Source organism: Amphibalanus amphitrite, unplaced genomic scaffold, assembly GCF_019059575.1.
Source record: "Amphibalanus amphitrite isolate SeventyFive unplaced genomic scaffold, NRLGWU_Aamphi_draft 001011F_arrow, whole genome shotgun sequence".
NCBI lineage: Eukaryota > Metazoa > Arthropoda > Thecostraca > Balanomorpha > Balanidae > Amphibalanus > Amphibalanus amphitrite.
In genome coordinates this window covers 153942-169752 of record NW_024882505.1, presented here as the reverse complement: position 1 = coordinate 169752, position 15811 = coordinate 153942, and the positions used below count along the sequence as shown (strand labels likewise).

At 52.7% G+C, this 15811-nt stretch overlaps 2 protein-coding genes across 10 annotated transcripts in view; one reads left to right on the top strand and one right to left on the bottom strand.

Moving 5' to 3' along the window:
* Nucleotides 1-390: 390 nt before the first annotated feature.
* On the top strand, nucleotides 391-3294 carry LOC122369147 (dynein regulatory complex protein 8-like). The gene is made up of 4 exons (XM_043343619.1): nucleotides 391-667; nucleotides 1133-1579; nucleotides 1843-2076; nucleotides 2901-3294. The coding sequence occupies exons 1-4, from the start codon at nucleotides 602-604 to the stop codon at nucleotides 3138-3140; spliced, it is 987 nt and encodes a 328-aa protein (XP_043199554.1). The 5' UTR covers nucleotides 391-601; the 3' UTR covers nucleotides 3141-3294.
* Nucleotides 3295-8694: 5400 nt separating this feature from the next.
* The window catches only part of LOC122369144 (protein TANC2-like), a 143340-nt gene continuing 136223 nt past the window's right edge, over nucleotides 8695-15811 (bottom strand). For all 9 annotated transcript variants that reach the window (XM_043343608.1, XM_043343614.1, XM_043343615.1 and 6 more), the window contains 9 exons: nucleotides 15378-15508; nucleotides 14936-15215; nucleotides 13329-14716; nucleotides 12779-13076; nucleotides 12325-12506; nucleotides 11461-11630; nucleotides 10774-10972; nucleotides 10515-10615; nucleotides 8695-9876 (listed from right to left, as the gene is read on the bottom strand). In XM_043343608.1, the coding sequence (XP_043199543.1) occupies nucleotides 9705-9876; nucleotides 10515-10615; nucleotides 10774-10972; nucleotides 11461-11630; nucleotides 12325-12506; nucleotides 12779-13076; nucleotides 13329-14716; nucleotides 14936-15215; nucleotides 15378-15508 (2921 nt within the window). In that variant the 3' untranslated portion in view covers nucleotides 8695-9704. The remainder of the gene's footprint in view (nucleotides 9877-10514; nucleotides 10616-10773; nucleotides 10973-11460; nucleotides 11631-12324; nucleotides 12507-12778; nucleotides 13077-13328; nucleotides 14717-14935; nucleotides 15216-15377; nucleotides 15509-15811) is intronic.

Below are 15811 nucleotides of genomic sequence, written 5' to 3'. Positions count from 1 at the left end.
GGATAGAAGGCCTGAAGCATGATTTAGACTAGGGATAGGCTAAGGTAATTAAAAACATTAAAAAACTCGCCATAAGAACAGTACATAACGGGATCATGTGAATAAGACAAAGTGCATATTTAGAGCTTATATTTAATTAAACATCAAATCTTGGTTAGTAAACATGAAATTTTCCCTTTTGAAATAAAATGAAACATTTACCTAGGCGTTTCACATTTTGTCACATTTTGCCATCTTGTATTCATTTGTTGCAAAATCATCAGTGGCTTCTTCGTCGTACCATTTCAGCATAATCAGTCGCTGAATGCTATGCGGACTGTGGATAGTCGACAGTTCCCCCGGTTCCCCCGGAACCTCGGCCACATAGAGGGTCAGTTGCCATGGCAACACGTCTGTTTAATTGATAATGTCGCGTGGTGCCGTGCCGCGCAGCCGGGCCGGCGTTATAAGTATTCACGGTGGCTGCAGGAAGAGCGTGAAACTCACCCAAACCACCCTGCATTCACTAGCTACCCCGAGCGAAAGGTCAAACATTAAAAAAACATAAATCTCGAAAATTAATTGTCAAAGGCCTTTTTTGTTACAACCCCGGTGATACGAAATGAGTAACCAAAAAATAGATACGGGACCAGAAGCACAACCGACGGAGGCTCAGACACCAACTGGGGTAAGTCATGCACATTTTCGTGCTCTGCGCTACTGTTTTAGTCAGGGTGATGTAAGGATAGGTATTTTATTATTATTATTATTATTATGTCAAACATCCACCAACCACAGAACAGTGGGCATTACGGTGGCATAGCACAAACAGACGCACACATGCATACAATTTCACACATATTCATATATGAACACTTAATCGACTAACACAATATTCGGCGCAGTGTGAAGCAATCCATACGCGAAGATATAAATAACCATCATCATTTAACATTTTTACAGGATTTTACTGCATTTTTGTAATCATAGTTGACCGTTTGGTAATATGCACGAACGCATGCATCCCTTTCGCTATGGGCGTTTTTGCCATGTACCCAATGATGTTTTATATGGGAAGCTACTTCACGGGCCACAAAATAAGCTGTTAATGTCAGATTACCACCTTTTATCATGTTAACGTCTCCTGTTTTAGGACGCAGCAGCAGCCAGCTCGGCGGCTAATATTCCCGTGAAGAAAGAGTCGAATAGCACCGAACAGGCATCACAGTCGACTTTGGCAGCGGCCCCGGCGGAGGCGGCGGAAGCAGCGCCTTCCGCATCTGTCTCCACCGCACCGAAACCGTCTCCCAGCGCCGCACCAACCGATGAGGTGAAAACAGAGCCAGCCGAGGCCCCGGATTCGGGTGAGGCCGCCCCGGCGCCGGCCGCAGGATCAGAGCAGGGTGCGCCGGGCGCGGAGACGACTGCCGGGGCGGGCGGGGACCAGGCTCCCACCGACCAGCCGCCGCCGGATGAGGAGCCGGTGCCGCAGCTGGTGAAGCTGGTCCACTCGGCACGCAGTGTGTTCCGACAGAGGGACGTCAAGGAGTACGACCCGTTCACGGCTCACCTGGAGCGGCGCATCACTAAACTGTTCGAGGTGAGCTGAACTGATTTTAGGGCTGATTTTTTTGAATTTATTTATGGTTTCTGACTTACTATGGTGCTTATTAAATGTCAACTGTTGAATTTGCTCAGCGTGTCCGCGGTTCGAGTTGTATTTCTCACAGTCGCCCTGTGGCTGTTTCGCTGACGGTTGTCAATTGGCATAATGTTGCTTTACGCTACCGCCTCTGTTCACCATCTCTCTGTCCATCTGCACCCTGTTTATAGCCCCTCTGTCCCAATCCACCCTGTCCACAGGCGCTGGACACAGAGCAGACGGGCCGGGTGGACGTCCACGAGCTGGGCACCCTCATCAGATCGGTGGGCTGCTGTCCCAGCGAGACTGAACTGCAGGAGATGGTCACCCAACTGGAGGAGGAGGGCCAGCCGGGCTTCATCCGACTCCAGACCGTGATGCCTTACATTATCCAATGTGTCGAGGACAGAAAGTACCCGTCCGCGTCCACCGAACAACTGCTGCAGGCCTTCCAGGTCAGATGGCATGGTGCACAGTAGTGGTGTCAATTTCAGAAAACGTATGTCAAAAGTCCGTCCAATGTCCAATGCTTACGTCGATTGTCCGTCCAAAAATGTCCAAGCCAGCCATTTGTCCAAAGATGTCCGACACCTACGCGATAGTTTACACTCAACACTGTTATTTAATTTGCTTTTCATGTACAGTTACAAGCTCAAAAGTGTTAATCATATCGAAAGCTGAGCTTTCTTATAGCCAATCAATGTTAAACACGACTACTTTTTAAAAATGCTGAGGTGTAGCAAGCGATTGTCCAAAGTTGTCCAAAGCCTGCTGCCATTGTCCAACCGAATTCCGAATTGGACATTGGACAAAATCGGAATTCCGAAGATTCAAGTTCCGATTGACACCACTAGTGCACAGTGTGGTCAGCTTGTCTTTGATGTGGTCGCCCATAGTGTGTTTCCAAAGATGAAAAGATTATGTTGTTTTTTTATACGGTAGAATTGGTAAATTTATGTTGATGTCGTTAGCTGTCCTGCGGGGCTGCTCAGGAACATGGAAATGTGTAACGTCATGAGGCGGCTGTGCCGGCGTACTCCAGTGCCTTGCGGTACAGCCTACATTGCAGTGTCGAATGAAGCTTCTGGGGACGGCGTTTCGACCTCGGATTATCCGTATCGGTGATGAATAACTGCAGGGTGGATATTGGTAATTCCCAAAGCCACTGCGTTAATCTGACTGTGAATTGATTATTGAGTGTTGTCTATGAAAACGGCAGCCAATGCTGATAGCGCTTGTAACTTCGTGACGAGCAGCTGGGCGGTATACTTTTTCCCAGGTGTTGGCGGAGGACTGCGCTGCCCAGGAGGAGGCCCGTGCCGGCCCCAAGCGGGAGAAGAAGGAGGAGGAGAAGGACACGCTGCCGCAGGACAAGCTGGTGCACATTCTGACCGAGGAGGGCGAACACTTCAGCCAGGAGGAGGTGGAGGAGATGCTGTCCGCGGTGCCATCCTCGGAGACCGGCCGGGTCCGCTACGCCGAGTTTGTCAAACAGCTGGTGGTGCCCGAGCTCTGGTGAGGCGGAGATGCAATTCTGGAGCATAGAGACTGGTCGAGCTAACACTCTGGTGACGATACTGCGTCTGCAGGTGGCGATGTTAAATGTGCGGACATTGAGCGGCTGTAAAACGGACCATGAGACTCTGACTGAATAATAGACAAAATCTCAATTATTTCACATCCCTTGTCACTCACTGGCGGATCCAGGGGGGGGGGGGCACGGGGGCCATGGCCCCCCCAAAGGCCTAAAGTGGCCTGTTTGCCCCCCCCCAAAACGCCAGAAAAATTGCTAAGAAATATACCTTGATGGAGGTTTTTAGCCACTTGGTGAAGTAAAGCTTTCCACAGCATAATATGGAAGCAATATAGTAGCAGTGAGGGTCAGTCAAAAGTTGCGCGAGCGGAGTCGACCTTAAAAAAAAAGACTGTTGTTGGCACGTGTTTATGGCGCGGCAGCTGGTAGTTGGCGGTGTTTCGCGTGGTGTGGCATCACTGGCGGATCTGGGGGGAGGGGGGGGCACGGGAGCCTGAGGTGCCCCTGACAGGCCCGTGGTGCCCTTGCTAGGCCTGTGGTGCCCCTGGACCCTGGCAGGCCTGTGGTACAGTCCACAGCAGAAGTAATGTGGGGTTTCAGTCATGGGTATGTTCTGCTTCTGAAGCTTAGGAACGATTAGCCAGACTACAATGAAACTTTGAATGTCGCTTATATGTATCGTCACCCTTGCAGCTGCAACTTTAGCTATTGACATCTTCTTTTCAATCACTTCGCATTAAACAATCGCCAGTCAAAGCCAACCGTTGAGTTTGGTAAAACCCTACATTACTTTAGCGGTGGGCTGTACCTCTGGCGGGCCTAGGGTGCCCCTGCTAGGCTGCTGATGCCCCTGGGACCTGACAGGACTGTGGTGCCCCTGACAAGCCTAAAGTGCCCCCAACAGGCCCGTGATGCCCCCGACAGGCCCAAGGTGCCCCTGCGTGATGCCGTGATGCCTGCGAGGCCGGTGGTGCCCCCTGCGAGGCCGGTGGGGCCCCTGACAGGCCCATGGTGCCCCTGCTAGACCGGTGGTGCCCCTGGCAGGCCTGTGGTGCCCCTGGGCCCTGACAGGACTGTGGTGCCCCTGACAGGCCCAAGGTGCCCCTGCAAGGCCGGTGGTGCCCCTGTAAGGCCTGTGGTACCCCTGCTAGGCCTCTGGTGTCCCTGACAGGCCCATGGTGCCCCTGCGAGGCCGGCGGCGCCCCTGGCAGGTCTCTGGTGTCCCTGACAGACCTGGGGTGCCCCTGACAAGCCTGTGGGGTCCCTCACAGGCCCGTGGTGCCCTTGCTAGGCCTGTGGTGCCCCTGGCGGGCTGGTGGTGCCCCTACTAGGCCGGTGGTGCCCCTGACAGGCCTGTGGTGCCCCCGGGCACCAAGGGGGTCATGACCCATGTGGCCCCCCTTGGATCTGCCACTGATGCATAATATATTGATTTGTAAAGGCGTTATGGCTTATGCAATATGCAATTGCAGGCACTTGGTATCCCTCACTTATCCCTCATTGGGGCTCTGGCGGGCTCCCGAGGGCCCACATCTATCTCCGGGAGCCCATATAGACAGGCTCCTTTGGGTCCTTTCAGTACACTATAGCATAAGAGGTCTCCATGCGAGTCCTATACATACATCTGAGGGCGTACCCTGATGTCTGAGGTACCCAACTGCAGCTCCAATGGTCTCTTCTTACACTGGCGGATCCAGGGAGGGGGCATTTAGGGCCATGCCCCCTTCCCAGAGGCCTAAAGTGGCCCGTTTTCCCCCTCCCCCAAACGATAATGAAACATAGTTCAATCAGGGCGTGGCCCAGGAGCCGAGTTAGACAGGGCTGTTTTACCACCTCCCGGCCCGCAAAGGGACCCAAGCACTGACTCGAAGCGGGTTAAAGAGACCCTCCCACCTTCAAAAAAGTTAATGAATTGGCATGAAAGTGATGTCGCTAGGTTCAGAAAGGGCGAAAACGAATATCTACCAAATTTTATCGAAAAATATTCACCGGTTTTCAAGAAATTAGACTTTTATTTTTGTTTACTTTTTGGGATATCCGCTGCTGTTCCTAGCGACTTTATTTGAAAGTGCGGCATTTGTTGCGCGCAAAGCAGCCTATCTGCCTATACCACCGCATGCTACCAAACGTTTTAGTAAAATATTAAAAAATCATTAGATCTCCGCTGACGTCACACATTCAGAGGGGTATCCAAAAGCATTAGCCCCTCTGAATCAAAATGCTGCAATTTTGAAATTCAATATTTCCGATTTAAGGCATTTCTCGATGTTGTGAGTGCGTGCCGAAACCGGTAATTGTGAGCCAGGGACCCCATTTTGGCTATCTCAGCTCAAATCTAATGTTAAGGTGGGAGGGTCCCTTTAACTGGTCGATAAAAACAATGGTGTTTACAAAGTAATATAAAGGCATGGGTCGGGTGGGCTACCATTTATATATTTTTCTTTTTAGTTAAAAAAAAAATTCATAGTGTCAGGGCTGTGACGAAAAATAAGTGGCCTAAATCCGATGAGAAAACAGGATTTGGGGGTACCCTAGGTTTGGCTCCTGCATGAGTTGGCCCCCCCAAAACGCAAGCCTGGATCCGCCAGTGTTGTCACTGTCGCTGTCCGTTTTCGTATGAAGTGGTGTAGCTTATGCATATCTTTTTTAACACGCGCAGTGGAAGGGGGGGCGGATTTCGCCCACCCCTCCTGTTTTTCGCCAATAACTCGCGCCACAAACATAATATTAATGTGAAATTTCGGCTACCTTTCCAGAATTGAATTGCGGATCCTCTCGTGCGAGAAATAAGAAAATCGGTTCACAACTTTTCTAGTAATAGCGGTGTAAAGTCAAACATCCTGCCGCCGCGGCGGCGCGGCGGCGCGGCGGCCGGCGCTAGCCGTTACGCGCCGCCTGAATTGTAGACTGTGCCGGGGCGGGACGGCTCCGTCTTTACATCGCGCTCCTTACCGCTGATTATATTAGATTCGCGTCAAATTCGGTGAGAAGACTGAGAAATGTACAGGCAATCATATGGTCAAAGAATTTTGAAAATCGGCCGGTAACAATTTGAGTTATGAGTGTGTAAACACAAAATTGTGATTGCCGCGTTTCCCGCGTCGGCCGATCCCGCTTCAGCCGGCGACATCTTACCCTTAGCAGGCTTCTAACTGCCACATTTATTGTTGGATTATCTAGAAATTCATCATACATACTCACAAATGTTTGTTCTTTCGTATAGTGAAAGAAAAAAGAAAATCGGCCGGTAACTTTTTGAGTTATCGGCGTGTAAACGCAAAAAAGTCGCTAATATGGCAGATTTGACCACATTTGACCTCATTTGACCTTGAAGATATTGACCTAGGGTCATGAAATTCACACACGACAGAGTTCTCCATGGCCCCCACCTACCCTCTAACTTTCGTCTTTCTAGCTCCAGTGGGAGCTGAGATCTTAGGGAGGGGGGCGACATCCGCCCCCCCCCCCCCTTCCACTGGGCGTAGTACTCGCAACCCTTCCACTGCGCGTGTTAACTGACACGCGATTTTTATGATTAGGTCGCATTCATAGCTGAACGAAACATGTTTCCATTTTTGAACAACAAAGCCTGTCGATTGTTGCCGGGACTGCGACTATTATTAAAAGTAATTGCAGCTTTATTTTCGAATAATTGTCAACGTTTATTTACTGTGCTAAAAACACCATATACGATTATACTCGTAATTAATGTGTAATGTGCAACGTAACGACGTTGAAGCTTTCTGACAATGGAATAGGGGAAAGGCTGGTGAAAGGCGGTCTTTTCTAGCTAGAGATTGTTTTTGCCTAGAGCTCCTGCCATCAGTCATAACGCAATTCATCTATGGAAATGTCATTATGGGAGGGCAGGTGCGGATGTCTTCTGTGCAGGCATGTCCCTCCTATAGGAGGGATCCACGTATACGTGGATCAATCACATTAGGAATAGAAGACACTAACGAGGCCTATTAATTATTTCACACGCGGTGCTTCTAACGTAAGTAGTTTCTTTCAGAGGCGCACTAGCACACGCTTGTCTACAGCGTGCATTTGGTTGCATTCATAGAAAATTATTCCGCTTGTGATACACTGGAGCATGCAATTTAAAACCACGTGTAGCTATACTAGATAGGCAGAGTTATTGATTTTGCATACTTTGCAGTACGCTTTTGGAATTTCGCGCCTTCTGTCATATGCTCTATCGTCTAGACATTCTATCATATTCATGACTCATAGCAATGTAAAACTAAATGATACTATGTGCTACCATTTGCCTAGTTTTTCGTCTCAAGCTGAAAAAAACAGACCACATACACGCGGGCCCATTAGACTGCACACATTGGTGCAACTAATGGCTTCCTGATGATCCCTACCAGCTGAAAACCGGTGTTTACTGGATGGAAGTCCCGTGCCATGCACATGAGCCTATCGTGTTTTCATTGCCGATAGATGGCAGTAATGGTGTACGCCTGAAGTTATGCTGTGCCGCAAGGACCTAAGTCTATAAGGACAAACATAAAGTGATAGGGTGATTGATTTTGAGTAGTTGGAGACGCATCTTATTAAGGGTGCTATAAAAAAGGCATTGGACGTTTTGCTATGCTATCCTGCAAGACACTGTTTTTTTTTTGCAGTAGGTACTGGGAGGAACGAGGCTTGGGGAAAAGAAAACTATGCCTAATTAGGTAAGGTTCGGTTATACTACACCTCTCTCTGTCTACCTCCGCAAGTGCTTACTTATCTAATGCTTGCCTACCAAAACTGCCAATATTTAAATCAGACTCATTCTGGTTCCAATGTAAAGTCGGGTGACTGATTACGCCCAACTCTCACAATACGACGGTCATAATGAGGGCAGTCAGTGGTTGAAAGCATTCCCTGGCACCTCGGTCTCTCGGTTGGCAAAGGTCACACGACCGAAAATCGCAGAACGCCGTGGCTCACTAACTCAAAGTGAGCCACAATGGCACCAAAGAGTCACCAGTCATTACCACTATTTACAAGACCTAATTTGAATTGCGCATGTTATCGTCGATCCCCGGAGATGACCGTATGTCAGTACGTTCACTTATGAATTATCATTGTTATCACTGAGCAGTACGACCAGGTGACACCCGCGAGTGATTTGGCGTTTTCCGGGAATGCTAACTCTGGATTTCCTACGGGCAATCGAAGCTGCAGTCGGGAACTTGAACCCGAATGTGTAATGTGCCTGTTAACTCTCGCAGCCTCACGTCCATGTGCGAGCAGTGGTGAAAAATGTCGATCTCATCTCATCCAGTCAGCGTTAGTCGGCAGTGATATACCAGTCATTATAATGAGACCACCGTAGACAGCATGGTGAGAGCCTTCCCCAGTTGCCGGCGGCACAGCTCAGGACGACAGTCTGGTGGCCGGCCGGCACTGGGAATTGAACCCGGAACCTCACGACCCTCGAGATACCGCCCCTGCCTGCTCAGCTTCAGCGTTCTAACGCTTACTTTTCGTCGTTTCATTTATCGCACTACATATTCAAGAAACACCATCACAAAGAAGAAGGTGAATTTTTAAAGGGTTTATTGACGCCATACATTGGAAACTAAAGGGCTCACTGTACGGCACGGCGCTCACATCACGGGAGCGCCGGAGACCGGGGCGGTACTGATCTATGAAAACCTCCCCGTATCGCCCCTGTCCCGCCCCCACACACGGGAGACCCGGGACAGCCGACCCCGGCCCCCGGGTCCCCGGAGCGGGCGGCTGCGTCACACACACCGGCGTCACGGGGCGCTCCGTGACGTGACGCCGCCGTCAGCGCACCTCTGCCCAGTCCACTGGCACTGCACGCGCCGTCCACACACCGGCCGGCGCGGCTCGATAAATAGATTGACCCGGCTGGCCGCCCGAGCCCGCCACGACTCGGGCCGTCTCTCTCCGGTCGCGCGGTTAGCGTTAAACACTCCGAAGCGCACACATGTTACACACGTTCACAAATGGCAGCGGCGAACGGCCTAGGGCCCGGGTGATACATAAACACACGCAAACACACATGCACGCGCGCGCACACGTCCGATCACCGACACTTGCGGCACCAGTCGGGTGGGACACTATATTCAGATGGAGTGCGTCAAAGTCGTTATCTTAGGAACTCCAGTGCGGAATTTCCAGAGAGGCGTCTATCACACATGCCGCGGGTTCTCAGCCCGCGACGCCTGGCCCGTCGGGCCGCGCCTCTCTCTCCGTAACAAGTCCTAAGCTACAAAACCAAAAACAGATACAAAGCCTTCACGCTGGGTCATACACAAGCTAGTCACAAGCAACCAAACCGGGTCATCAAAATATAAATCGTCACCATAAGGTAAAATGCGTCACATCGTTGAGCTGCCTTCATACAAGAACTCGATCAGATAAATGCAGTTATCCGGAATCCTTCTTTTGATTTCCCTATTCTTCATGCTTCTCTTTGGCACACGGCTGGATGACGTCACTCGGCGCCGACGTCACATCTCTGACGTCACGCCGTTCCCTCTCTGACATCAGACCGGCTGAGCTCAGCGGCCGGCTCAGCGGTCAGCACTGGGCAGCCATCAGCGGGTCCATGGAGGTCAGCAGGCCGGAGCGCGGCGCCAGCTGCGGGTGCTGAATCTGGTCACGCACCTGCAGGAGGGTGCGGTGCACCTCTCTGCTACTCGGCGCCAGACGCAGCGCCTCGTTCAGGTCGGCCAGAGCGGCATCCAGCTCCCTGTCAGACGAGAGGAGACAGGTCAGATCGGGTCAGGCCGGCTACAGGTTTCATCGGGTCTGGTAGGAAAGACTGAGCCTATTTCGGACAAGGGAAGATCAAATGGAGAGATATTTTAGGCCAGACTAGGTCGAATGAAAACAAGTAAGGTCAGATAAACAAATTCACATCAGGTGCCAGAGCTAAACTCGACCCAAGAGAGGCCAGAGCAGGTCAGGTAATGTGGAACGTCTATTTCTGCCACACACGTGACACAAAACCGGATCACATGACACGGACTGAACGGCTGCGGGGATTACGACCCGGGTCACCAGTATCCCTCGATCCCGGAGGTCGCACCGTGGGCCACCGATAACTCCCAGCTGTTTGTCTGTCAGTATCCGAGGACTACCAACACCGGATGCCACCATCCGATAAGGCCCGGGCCTGGCCAGAATCGGGTGAGGGCTTCAGCTATTTATACCGGACACCAGCTATATCGGGATTCATGCTCGTTCACAAAATGTTCCATTTCAAGCTATGAATAGTAATATGTACATCAACATTGTACGCTAGTAGCCATTTTATGCTTCTATTCTATGCTGTTTCGTGCAAAAACAAAGCATTACTGGTATTATGAGTAGTGCAGGCTCACTCACTTTTGTGCGTGTTTGGCCTTGGCGCGGAAGAAGTACGGTTCGAAGGCCTCCGGTCGGACTGCCATGGCCTGGGTAGCGAGCTCCGCCGACTTGGTGTGCTCCTGTAGAGAAAGGTCAGAGATGGATGTCATCGCTAGGTCCAGCAGACGTCAGTAAACAAAAATAGATGCTGAAAACCAACACATTTCAGAATTCTAGTTGGGGAAAAACACATGAAACACACTGAATTATGATAGGAGGCTGTTAGAGCAGTACTCACGCCGAGTTTCCGTTTGCAGCGTGACAGGTTGAGCAGCAGGTTGACGTGCAGTCGGCGGAAGAGCTCCTCGTGCTCGGAGAGCGAGCTCAGCTCGGGGAACTTCTTCAGGGCGTAGCTGAAGCGGTGGTCCGCCTCCTGGATCCGGCACTTCTTGTACAGCGTCATGCCATCGTCGTTCAGCTTGTTCAACAAGATGAACCTGCGGAGTGGCCATCACGTTATTTTATCGGAATTTCAGTGATGGTACAGAGAATGATGAAATCCTCCCATCGGAGCTTGACCCTGACTGAATATTAGGTAACTTTTTATCAGCAGAACAGAAAGGCGACGTCGCGTGATCTCGGTAATGGCTTTTGATTCACCGATTGTGTACACAAAGAATAATCGACTGCCTACATTCCACGCACTCTATGCGCATGTAAAATGGGAGCATCACTATCAATGATACAGGCGTTTTCCATTTGGAAAATAGATGGAAGCACGAAAGGTAAGATGGCCGTTACAATCAATGAGCTGCCCGTGAATTGCAAAACGGGACAACAATCATGTCCTGTCACATCTCAACAGCCCAAGTCCACACAAGTCGTCTCCTGGGATCATAACCCTCCCTGTTTGAATTTACCGCTACACAAAGTGAACCTCTTGCCCACTGTGACCCATCACTGCAGAAGAAGAGAGACCACTCACATGATGTCCAGCTTGCCGTCGGCCATGGCCCAGGTGGCGGCGCCCAGCTTGGCTCCCTTCCTCAGGAAGCACTGCACCACCCTGACGTGTCCGCAGCCGATGGCGCGGTCCAGCGGCCTCATCCCCTTCAGGTCGACGTGCTCCAGCACGGCTCCACGGTCCAGCAGCAGCTGCGGCACGTTCGGGAGCAGGGGTCACGGCACTGGCGTAGGGCGACCGCACAGCGGTGACAGAGACAGATGTCCGGATGGTTAGGACGGTAGGGGATGGGAGAGAATATCGAAAGGGAAGACTCTGAGAATTATGACAGAAGTGCGTAACGTAACACTCACTAAATGTGGTGTCGTGCCGTCATCGGTAGAAGTGAGACTTATTTTGGAACCATGCAAGTGTTATCGCCAGACTACAAAGAGAATGCAATAGCAGTTATCGATCTGATTGGCATTACCAGCGACAGTGAGGTTCGCAAAAAAGTAATTGGGAACAAACTACCTATTTGTTTTGTTACGTGGGGACTGGGGATCAATTTGATTTCTACCAAAGATACAGTCAGTTGTCACACTGGCAAGATAAGGGAAGTCACGAAAACGTATTTGGATATAGGATGACAGGAATGACCACAATGCTGGATTTTCTAGGCTCCGTTTGCAACATGCCTTTCCATTACCAGTAAAACAGATAAGCAGAGATCCTAGCTCATAGAAAGTTAGCTTATGCAATTTAGTTATAACTCACTCCACCGACTATAAGAATAGTTAGTAACCGGAAATTATAGAGAAAGAAACACCGTCTTCATAGCTCCACCCGTTACCCAACACATATCCGGACCAAGAGTCACAGAACATCAAGCCAACCATCACTTACCGAGACCACATCGGCGTCCCCGAAGAAGGCGGCCAGATCGAGCGGCGTCCGTCCCGTGGAGTCCACCTGTTGGATGTCGGCTCCCGAGTCCAGGAGAGTGCGTACCACGCGCGCCTGGCCCTTCAGACACGCCCAGGAGAGCGCGCTCAGGCCCTCGCGGTCACACCGGCTCAGAGAGGCGCCTGTGGACGGGACAACGGAAGAGGCGTTAAAACGGAGATCGGGGCTGAAGGCAATGTTTGAGTTTTATCGAAGCACTGAACGGTTGGGTAACAGGTTACGAGCATCGAGACCATTCGGGTAACTAAACACAGACATCTTGTGACTACTCTGCAGAAAACCTCGGCCCTTTTGTTTGTCTAACTGCTCCTGATGTTTGTAGCTTATCAAGCAATAAACATTGCATGTCTGCCAATTTCACGCGGTACTATTTTCAGCTCCGTTCAATGCTTACCTTTGGAGAGCAGCAGATCCAGCACACCCATGTGTCCCTCTCCGGCTGCCACGATCAGCGGTGTCCGTCCGGCGTCATCCGTCTGCTCCAGGAGCGCTCCCTGACCCAGCAGCACCACGCAGATGTCCCAGTGGCCCTCTCGGACGGCGCCCAGCAGCGGCGGCGCCCCCTGCGAGTTGGACGCGCCGACAGTGGCGCCGCGGCGCAGCAGCATCTCGACCATGGCCTTGTGGCCGGCGCCGGCTGCCATGGTGAGAGCAGTCTCGCCGTGGAGAGAGTCGCAGGCGTCCACAGAGACCTCGTGGGAAAAGCCAGACATAGGTCAGATTAACGGTGAGTAGCGCGAACACCACTCGCTTGCAAATAACTTTGTAAAAAGGCAATAATAAGCGCGGGCGCTCGCCGCTCACCTCCCCAGTCATGTCAAAGTGGGTTAAAAAGGGAAGATTACGTCAAAAACCTAAGTCAATAATCGTATGAAATGGAGCTAGCAGTGATCAATAAATGTAACCACAACCTAGAGGAGTAAATATAGTTGTTTTCCACTGACCTCCTCCATGTCGAGTAGGTACTCGGCGATCTGTATGTGACCGTTTCCAGCCGCCGCCACTAGCGCCTGCTGCGCCGCCTCGGCCATGGTGAGACCGTCTCCGCCGCCGGCCGCCCAGTCGCACCAGAGCAGGTACTCAATCACACTCAGATGACCGGCCACAGCGGCGTGAACCAGCGCGCACCGACCGGCAGCGTCCCGTAGCGCCACGCGCGCGCCGCACTGCAGCAGAAGCTGAGCAGCTCCGGCCTGTCCGCCGACCGCCGCCAGCATCAGGGGTGTCTGGCCGCGCGCGTTCACGCCGTCCACGGAGGCGCCGTACTTGAGCAGCAGCTGCAGCATCTCGTCGCAGCCCTCTGCGGCGCAGTGGCCCAGCAGCGGCGCGCCGTCCCGCTGCCGAGTGGGTGTGTCCGGAGCGGCGCCGGCCAGAAGCAGCAGTGTCGACACCTTCACGTTGGGGCTGAGAGCGTTGCGGTCGCACGCCAGCGCCGCGGAGGGGTTGGCAGAAGCATTCGCCACCCACAGTGCCTGCAGGTCACGCGCCGGCACCGGCAGCTCGTCTCGCGAGTTCTTGTAGAGATGCGCTTTGAGCACGTGGTGTCCCATCTCGAGGGTCTTCTGGGCGTCCAGAGGCGCCTCCAGACGGCTCATGCGCAGCGCGATGTTGGCGTGACCGTGACGCACGTCCAGCAAGAACTTCTGGCTCTCGTTCTCCTCGCGGCGCAGCAGCCACTCGCGGAAAGACGGGTGGAACAGCATGTACGTGTCGTCCATCCTGCGCGCCAGGAAGCCCGAGAGGGTCTTGAAGCGGCGCAGGAACTCCTCCCAGGAGAGGGCGGTCGACGTGCAGCTGGCGTTGGCAGAGTGGTAGATCTCGTACGCGTTCATCGGGTGCAGGCTGGCCAGGCAGCTGGCCAAGATCGGACGCACCTGTTCGTACGATCTCTGCGTCGGGAACTTGAGGTTGAAGTTGAGCAGGAAGATCTCGTTGAGGCTGACGGGCAGCACTTTGAAGCTGGATGACTTCATGACCAGGTGCCCTCGCTCGATGAGGTCCAGCGTCAGCTTGACGAAGAGGAAGGAGCCGCGGGAGAGCTCGGTGAGGTGGGCGATGAAGCGGCTCTGGCTGCTGCCCTCCACCTTAGCGCCCGTCACCTGGATGCTACTGGTGATGGACGGCGAGTTGTTGATGCGGAAGGCGATGTAGTCGCTGAGGTCCTTCTGCAGCTCGTCAGAGTCGCGCAGCAGTCGGTCCATGTTCAGTTTGTGGAAGGGCAGCATGCTGGTGATGCCCTGCATCTGAGAGCGCACGGTGACGACCAGCTTCAGCCAGCCGGGGAACTTCATCAGGTGGCGCGCCAGGAACGACGACACGTTGTCGCCGTACTCTGAAACACAGAAACAAGTTGAAATTATATGCCGGCACAATACAACAGTTCAAAGCGCTCGCTTGCTCTTTTTCTCAGGACAAAATAATGAAGTTACCTACTTTATATCAGCCAGTGACTTTTTAACACTAACGAAGCCTATGTTCTTTAATACCTAAACATATCAGCCTTACCCACAAATAACGCACTAGCGCTAGCCCACCGTTCTGATGCTCTCACCTGGCTTGTGGTACTCGGCCTCGCAGAGGGCATCGATGACGACAATGCACGTCTCGCCGGCCAGCTGCCCCGTCCTCCTGAGCAGCTGCAGCGGCTCCAGGATACCCCGGGTGAGCGCAGCTGCCGGATCGGTGACGCAGGAGCGCAGGGCCAGCACGGTCTGCAGCGCCGGCGAGCGGAGGACGTGGTCTCGGTAGGCGGCCAGCTGCGGCGCCTGTACCAGTTGGGCGGCCAGCGAGTGGACGAGGTCCGGTACCAGACAGGTGGCGCTGTTATCAGCCTGTGGGAGAGGGAGTCAGTCAGAGGCCGCTGGGAATGCATTATAGAGACTGCAACAGAACTGTGAGACCGCTGCAGTGATTCGTGAGACAGACAGTGATCTACTGTGTTGAATTCATTGAGTGACATTGGGCTGACAATGTTGGCCACGACGAACACATACCTGACAGAAGTGGTAGGCCACCACGCGGCTGCCGAGGGCGCGCAGCTCGTCCGGCACGGAGCAGATGTTGGAGAAGACGCCGCTGTCAGCCAGCGAGCCACGAGGGCGGCCGGAGACGGCAAGGTGCGCCTCTGCAGAGCACAGAGGTCATCGTAAGAAAGGTCACAAGTACTGCACCGAAGACAGCTTAATTGGTGGAGCTCTCGATCCCAGAGTTAACGATAATAGGAGCGTATTACCATTCGCCGCTGCAGTCATGGTCAGATGGCAATCTCGCATATCAGATCGCGCAGATAAGAGGGGCGATCGGCCAATAACCGAACGGCGGGTCACCGATCGTCTGATTGGAGCGCGGGTTGTCGGTGATCGGCCGGTGATGTCGGGGGAAAAGGTGTCGAGGCCAGCGCCGCGGCGTTCCTGCGTGAATGGCCAGC